Here is an 8,373-nt window from a genome sequence, read left to right as displayed (position 1 = left end):
ACTCATAACAGGTATATATAGCATATGTTTCATCTTTTACTGGATTACAAATACAATATGCTAAAGCAAATCATTATTTCCCAGTTGATTTCTAATGCTCCAAATGAACAAGCATGTTCACAGTTATAAGGAATGATGTCAAAACATTTGCATGAGGAAGAAAAATGAATATCGACAGGAATATCATGAAATTTTAATGCTCCTGTCCATTAATATATAGATTCAATTCTGTAAAGCACACAGATTTGTCCCACACAATCATCTAGTACGTTCTACATCCATTAAGTTATAAATATTAAAACATGATTCATAACACGTTCGTGCGTATAATGTTGGACAGATATTCACGAGAATCAACATCCGAATCGATGTAACGATGCGAGCGTAAACAGTGCTTCGATATAACAAGATCTCGTTAACTGTTTCGCATTGTTATACAAAAGCATCGACTCGCGTTATTACCTTCGACCCGACAAAAAGTTGAACACAAGCAGCAGCTGAAACAGGAACGATGATGCACAGATCTGAACGTAAACAGAACTTGATAAAAGCACGAAAGCTCAGAGAGGCGGTAAGAAATAGCGGCCCAACAAACGGGAGAGAGAAAGAGAGCCGCTTATCAGTCGTATGTTTTAGCAAGCACGTAGAAATAGGAAGGACATACTGGCGAAAGAAGGAGGGAGGAGAGGCGTGCAGGAAGCGCTACTGTCAGTTGGATTGGTGTTTTGTCGCGGCGCGCCGAGTGATCATTTGAAAAGGAAGGACCACCTCTGTTCACCATATTTGGCAAACTTTCCCTAATATGGTAACGTCTACTTCTAAATATGGCAGCCGGGGACGCCCTCTCGCCGATTCTTGTACCACTCCGCGCGATCTTTCAGTGACAAATTTTCGGATACGGAAGCCGCGCAAAAGATGTTTGCCAGGTGATCGATGTCCACGGTAACGGGCTTGATTTTTCGACGAAGAAATTTTCCAGGATCTTTCGCCAGGTAACCGTGCTCGGATAGAGTGGACTAGTTTTCGACAGCGCACGCGACCATCGGTGGGGGTACCGGCTGCGCTGGAACGCACGGAGGCACCGCGTTAGCACGTAGGTCAAGTTACGATACTCGGCGCGCATTCAGTTCGCGGGGAGCGCTCGTGCAGTGCGCGTTGTTGTCCCGTGTTCCTCTAGATGGTTGATCACGTGGGAAACATTGCGCCGAGTTTTCGCGATTCCGTGGCGGAGAAGGGCCGAGGGAAAGGGAATAAATGTGCGCGGGTCCGTAATGGACAACCCTAGCGGCGCAAGAGACAGTCGATACGCAAACCTTGGCTACAGCATGGGGATGATAGGCAGCGACGCTGGCTCGGAAATGTACGGCCGACCGTCCACCTCCCAGCTAACAACTTCTCAAATAAGCCGCAATAGCGCCACCATGATGGCTGCGGCGGCCGCTGCGGGCGCACCGAATGCCGGCGTGGGATCCGTTCAGAGAGGTATCAAGAGGACCACCTCGGACGTATGCTACGATGACAGCAACGCCCGGCAAGCGCTTTCGCAACAGCAGGGCATGTCGATGTCCGCTGACTGCGTCCCCGACAATCTCGAGGAATCGTTCACCAGTTTGGGCCAGCCGAAAAAGTCACCCCCATCGAACGGGAAGAAGACCAAGGGACGGGTCAAGATTAAAATGGAATACATCGATAACAAGCTACGGAGGTACACCACGTTCTCTAAGAGAAAAACCGGAATCATGAAGAAGGTTCGTATCTGGCAAACCTGTCGACCTACCTAGCAGTAGTTATTTCTCGTTAAACGTAAAAGAAAAACCTGTGCCGAGCCCGTCTCGTCGATCCCGGCTATCGATCATCGGTCATTGCGATCGTATAGTGTTCTCGGAACGGTGTTCGAGTGCGTTCAAATTCGACGAGAGATAACAGAGCGTACGCGGCGAGCGAAAAGTCAGTTTTCGAATGTGACACGTAAGTACGAGGTGGAACGTGCATTATCGCTGTACGCCGTATGGCTACGGTGATCGCACACTCCAAGCGTAGGTATGTTGATGACTTTCGTGAGCACGCGAAACCGGGAGCGCGCGATTTATGAGTGACAACTGTGCTTTGTACGTGTATTTGTATACCGGTAGTCTATTCGTGTATTTTGGATCGAAATACGCCGACGACCAACCAAACTCACGCTGTTGCAAATTGGCAACGTGCGAGGCATCTTGACAATATTTATCATCCGACTCTTTCGATTTTAATCGCCACTAGTGAGATAACGTTTACTAAACATGTACGGTTGAAAATTATATCTATGTTTATCTTTGTTATTATGTATACTTTCAAATTAGTAACATATCGTAAACTCGAAGTTAATTGTACATAAAATGAGTAAATTATACACTTTTTACGCTAATATTAGCACGGGAAGTATTACTCACATAGCAATTTTTCGAAGAAAGGATATTTGTTATAATTCAAGATCAATAGTAGCAAAATCTATAATTAGTTATTGTATATAAATTGTATCTGAAAACAGTTTGTTCGCGCTTGGTACAATTGTTTATTTGATCCCAACGGCGGTGTATCTAAATCCGTAGAAGAACCTAAGGCAAATTGCATCTTTCATACAAATATAGAAAACCAAAGATAGATTGTTCCCCTTTCCTAAAGGCGGCCCACTATAATTAGCCGTGTTTTGACACGAAACTGACATAACTGCTTTATAACTTCATCGGGAAAATGGAAACTTAAACCGATCTCGAGATAAACATCAGTAATTATATAAGGGAAAGTTTAAACTTAAAATACTAGTCTGACTTCATGTGTTTAATGGAATTACACGCGTGCTATAAACGATTTGGGAGATTTTGGAAATTTCCGCGAGGAAATAAACAAGCTTTACGAAGCTTTTACAATATTTTATTCTTCGTGCTATAGTCGTATTGAAATACAACAGCGGAAGTATCGCTTTTTGCAGTTAGATAATTGATCATTAATGCAAATTTTTAATGCAAAATAAATCGCGAAGTGTGGTATAATTATGTGAACAGTATAAGTTTTTTTATTGAGGACATTATGTCTGGTATAAAAATGTTAAATGTTCGTGCATACAATTTTATTGAAGCTGTCTATTTTTCTTAGATTATGCGGAGTGTGTTATAGGTGACTTTGAACGAATATATGAGGCACAAACAGCGAACGGTAAAGGAAACAAAATTATATATTCGTTTACACAAAATTTCAATGGAGACTACAAACAATCGTTTTCTCCGTACCGTTTTGCATACTCTTTTGCAGAATACTTTCTTTGACTATAAATATGCAACAAGGCGTACTGATCTAAGCCAAAGACAACGATTTCATAACGTTCCACTATGTTTATTCATCTTCGTGCCGCGGTTGCGTTGTTCCCCCTCGAGCAGCGCGTTTCTTGTTAGCAGGCTGAATTTTTACAATTTAGATTAGAGTTAAATACACAATGCGTACTCGTAGGAGCATCAGTTTTCACTGCAAAAAGAGAGAATTCCATCTGCGCTATTCGCGTAAACAGTCTGGGAAGCCTTGATAATTATTATGTCATTAAAAGGTATAATCTCTCGGATAGAAAGAACGAAGTACGCAGTTTTTCCATCGCGCTTGCCCTCGTTTCCAATTAATTATTTATAAAAATCGTACGATAATGATTGCGCAGGCGGTAACAATTTGCATAAGTGTGATCTATAAACAGTGGAATATAGCAGGTGTTTGTGATACACGTCGAACGTTTAAGACTCCAACGGAAAATATTACTTTCGTAACTCAAGGATCCGGCTGCGAATTAACAGTTCGCGCCAGGATTCTTTCTTTAAAGAAACATCATTTCCATTAATTGTAATATAAATTTCCGGTCAATTTTATCACGCACTCAAAATTTAAACCTGCGAACTTTCTCTTCGCAAAATGAAGATACGATCGCAATTTTAATGAAGAAGTTGAATCAGACTATAGTTCGGCAACGGTTCCAAGTACCATTTTCCACTTTCGCGAGCCAATTCTTCTGACTAATGACAATCAGGCGAATAACTTTGTCTCGTTTTCATATTCGCTTCTCCAACTGAAACCAGGTTCCAACTAAAGAAACAAAATGAGAAAAGCTGAATAGACGTTGAAAACGAGAATGAAGGACGAAACAAAAAGTGATCAAAAGTAACATAATTAATCGGATGGAGAGCGAATCGGAGAAAGAGACCCGGGGACAACCCTAATTAATCGTTATCTCTGGTTGCAGGCGTACGAGTTGTCGACGCTGACAGGTACACAGGTGATGCTGCTGGTAGCGAGCGAGACCGGGCATGTGTACACGTTCGCGACACGAAAACTGCAGCCGATGATAACGAGCGAGGCCGGGAAGGCGTTGATCCAGACCTGCTTGAACAGCCCGGACCCGCCCGCCTCAGGTTCCTCCGGCGACCAGAGGATGTCCGCGACGGGTTTCGAGGAGACCGAACTGACCTACAACATAGCCGACGACGAGCAGAAAGTAAGGCAACTGGTGTATGGCTCGCCGCACGGTGGCTCGCTCCACGGCGGATACCCCGGCGGCGGACCGACCGGCGGCCCTCCAGGGCATCCGCAACCCCCGCCGCCACCGCCGCCGGGTTCGCAGCACGCGCCACCCTCGCACGCGCAGCACGCGCACCTGATCGCGCATGCACACGCGGGCTCGCCGAGCTCGCACCTGGTACCATGTTCGAGTCCCGGGCCAATGTTAGGCGGCCCTTATCAACAGTCCTGTCCCTCGCCCCTGCCACCCCATCACGCCGCCTACCATCCTCACATGTCGCACTCGCATCCCCAACGGTAGTACTACCCGCTCGTTAGCAACGTGCGCTTGCCCTCCGGCTCCGACCGCGTGTCCGACGCGGCGTCGTCCGCTACCTGTTGCTGGCTACCGTGTCCTCCTACTTCGCATGATCGATGACCACGGAATATCGTGACGGAGAGAGGAAGATGAACGGTGAGCAAGCGGGAACACGACGGCGTGTTCTCGGAACGTGCGGTTCGACGCGTCCGTGGATATCGGCGAAGAGACGAGATGCTCGATAAGCGTCGGTGATCGCGCGGTCAGAGAGCTACCGTCGCGTCGTAACGCGGGCCGCCGGCATAACGGCAATTATCCGTGTACACTTATTGCGTTCGCCAGATGAATGTCGTCGATTGGCTGTGACAATCGTCGACTCGAGATATCTTACGGACGCTCACCGCTCCGTTTCGTCACGGTTACGTGGATTATCTCTCGGCACAGCGCACCGAAGACCTCTTAGTATGTACATCGCTGAAATATTTTTCTTCGACCGAATTGGTCAATGGTTTGTCTCGAATTAAATCTTCATTGAGCCTCTGCTTATTGTACTTGGAAAATTTGTCTAATTCCGATGTTAAAATGCATCTATTGAGGAACCTGCGCTCTGCCTTGGATTATCTATTTTCAACATGAGCCACGTAAACGTGTTTCAGAAACACGTTGGGAGATCGTCGCGTTTTCATTTAAAGGGGAACGAAACGGTTTCGTTATGGAGTTTCAGTAGATTCCACAGCTGAACTTAATTGTTCTAGCGATTTCATCAGAGACACAGAATCGATGTAGGAAGTACAGCCACAGAACGAGGTTTTTCTTTCGTTAATTCGTACGCTAGGTTTGCCTCTAATTTCTTGGCTTTTCTACGGTGTCGAAGTTTCGACGTCGGTGCTATTCCGTCCAAGACGCTTAGGCGTCGCGTTGTCTAGTTTAGATCCGCGGTAACGCGTCGGGTCTTCACTCTCGGTGCTGAGGAATTATTGTTACGACAATTTATTTAATACTCTTAATATTTCGCTATCGGGAACGCGTTAGTCGACGGACGTCAAAATCGTGCGTTGCGTGCAAGCTGAATAACGAATCAGCGCGGCGAAGGAAGTTCCGGACGACATCCGACTTTCTTTTCCGGACGATGAATATCGAAATTCTCGATGAGGCTCATCGTATCCGGTGTCAATGAAAGTACGGTTATTTTCTTTCGTGTACAGGGAGGAACGCCGAGTAATTCGTACGAAGCGCGAATAACGTTAGCTATGATTCTGCATTGAATTAAAATGCTACGCGATGACTCGTAAATTCGATAAATACGTTCTTCCGACTTACTAACGCTTGTCGCTGAAGAACTCGGTTGGAAAAATGTAATATTAATCGACATCATTAATTACTCGGAGAAGTGCAATGAAGGTAATCGCCTCTATCAGATCGTTTCATAAATCTCTTCTCCTCTCTCCAGGCGAATGTTGTTCTCAAAAAAGGCATTAATCTCTCGTAAGACAGATCGCTTATTATTAATCGATTTGCATAATTTGTTCCCGCTCTCGGAATTGATTCATCGACGCAGCTCGCGACAGGCCCACTCCGCGTATCCGTTCGCGCGAAGAAGCTTATGAAACGGCTGGATAGAATGCTAACAGCGGGAAAATAGCTCGCATAATTGCGTGGCAGGTGCGCTAAAAAGATTTAACCAAATCAGTCGACGAGGTAAAATCGAGGCTACTTATGGTAACGTGCGCGCGAGCGTCGAGATCCTAGTACAGTTGTTAACGACAATCGAAACGATGTTTTGCCACGGCTGGCTCGTTGGGAAGAGTTCAGGCAATTAACTCTTCCTCCGACTCGGCATCGCGAGTAGAACGTTATTACGGACACCTGTCATCCTCGGGACGGGGTCGAGCGAGTACTTAGCGTACCAGCTTTTCGGTACTTAACACACTAAGAAAGTAATTCCGATCATTATTTCGTGTATCACGTTACACAGCTAGTAACAACGAATCTGAGCCAGCTCGGACTTGTGTTAATTTCCCCCAAAACAAAATTCAAAACGAGTGACAAGTCTATATCTTATTTTTTGATCTGTCATTGATGCTTCTAGATTTTTACATAATTTTCACGTTTCAAAATGAAAACAATTTACGCACTATTACAATTGCAACCGTATATTAAAATTGTTTTTATTTTGTCGCGTCAAAATTATGACAAAATCTAACAGCATTGCATTGATAAAACGTAGATTTACGTAGTTTATTACTCGTTTTCAATTTTGTTCCCCTAAAGATAATTAACAGAAGCCCGAGCCATCAGATTCATTGTTACTAGTTGTAACCTGCCGCTCGTTAGGCAGTAAAATTGATTCGTAAATGTGTTTTTTTAAAGTCGAGTAACAGAAGAAGTCATTACGCGTTTCTTGCGGCTGTTTCGTTCTAACGCTAAACCGCGGTACGTATGAATCGAGTTAATGTAACGTTTATAGCGGGCCCGTTTCTTATGAGTGGGCAGTCAACGAGCGGCGGTGTAAACGCGTGATAGGCAGGCTCAGGGAGCTGTTCTTTTCGATGATAGAAGATCGTTCGGCGAACGGTCTTGGAAATCCATCGCGAACGTGCGACGTTTGTCGTTCGATCGGGTGGTGTTTTCAATGAAAACTGATCGGAGCGCAAGAAAACACACACGGTGCTCCGTTTTCAACGTATAAATCTAGTCCAGTCGACGCGTACTGTAAATGTATACGAGATTTACGTTCATTAGCGGGAACAGAGACGAAGATGATCAATAGAATTTTCATTTTATGGGATCGTCGATCTTGTGGATTCTCATAAGTTCGATGATCGCAGAGTTTGTAGAAACGATTGAAGCGAACAAATTCACAGCCTTTGGTCGTTTAATTCGGTAATTTATTTTGTAAAACCGCTATCGATTTTCTGATACGATTTATTCTATAATTTTCATAATTAACGATTAAAATTGTTGGCCTGAATTTTTTCAGTTTCATTTGTTTCGTGAAGAATTTAGGGAAGCTGTTCTGTTTGTTAGAAATAAATCAAAACTTTAGTTACAATCGTTTTCTTTTTGTATTAAGTTTATTAATCGTGATTTGTTCAAAAAGGTGCATATTAGGAAATTAAACGAATAGACATTTAATGGCTGGATCTACATATACGTTAATCGAAGTCCAAAGACTTTCTACGATACGTGCTCGTTCTGCATTTTTTTTTACGGAAAGATAAGAGTACATACATAGGCAGACACGTGTCGATGGAAATTCGTTTATCGAATGGGATAAAACAGGTCTCATTTAATCACGCACTCATTGTCAGTGCAGTAACTCATGTGATGAATTACTCGAAAAACCGTGTATTTTATATATATATATATGTGCATACAATTCTCATCTGTCTCGTTCTCTTGTTTACTTAAATCATATTTATGATTACTTTATTACAATGATATCTTCTTTATTTATTTAAACATTTGTAAATACGTTATAAGACGATTGATTGTCGCCGAGTAATGATATTTAACCAGGGACTGAAGCGAACGATTAACTG

The 8,373-nt window shown here is 43.8% G+C and overlaps 2 protein-coding genes across 3 annotated transcripts in view; one reads left to right on the top strand and one right to left on the bottom strand.

Annotated features, from left to right (window-relative positions):
• The window catches only part of SMC2 (structural maintenance of chromosomes 2), a 7,521-nt gene extending 6,945 nt beyond the window's left edge, over positions 1-576 (bottom strand). Inside the window, exon 1 of the mRNA XM_026810649.1 lies at positions 463-576. The gene's annotated coding sequence lies outside the window, so the exon portion shown is untranslated. The remainder of the gene's footprint in view (positions 1-462) is intronic.
• bs (serum response factor blistered) overlaps positions 474-8,373 on the top strand; it is a 15,941-nt gene continuing 8,041 nt past the window's right edge. The window contains exons 1-3 of one of the 2 annotated variants that reach the window (XM_026810650.1): positions 474-571; positions 637-1,748; positions 4,259-4,510. In XM_026810650.1, coding sequence (XP_026666451.1) covers positions 1,272-1,748; positions 4,259-4,510 — 729 coding nt within the window. In that variant the 5' untranslated portion in view covers positions 474-571; positions 637-1,271. Of the gene's footprint in view, positions 572-606; positions 1,749-4,258; positions 4,511-8,373 lie in introns of those variants that run through there. The other variant, XM_018037375.2, reaches the window with a different exon arrangement.

The sequence above is a fragment of the Ceratina calcarata genome, unplaced genomic scaffold (genome assembly GCF_001652005.2).
Source record: "Ceratina calcarata isolate Rehan_Ccalc_2016 unplaced genomic scaffold, ASM165200v1 scaffold165.2, whole genome shotgun sequence".
In the NCBI taxonomy this organism is placed as follows: Eukaryota; Metazoa; Arthropoda; class Insecta; order Hymenoptera; family Apidae; genus Ceratina; species Ceratina calcarata.
Note: the sequence above shows the minus strand (reverse complement) of the source record. Positions and strands in the feature narration are given on the sequence as shown.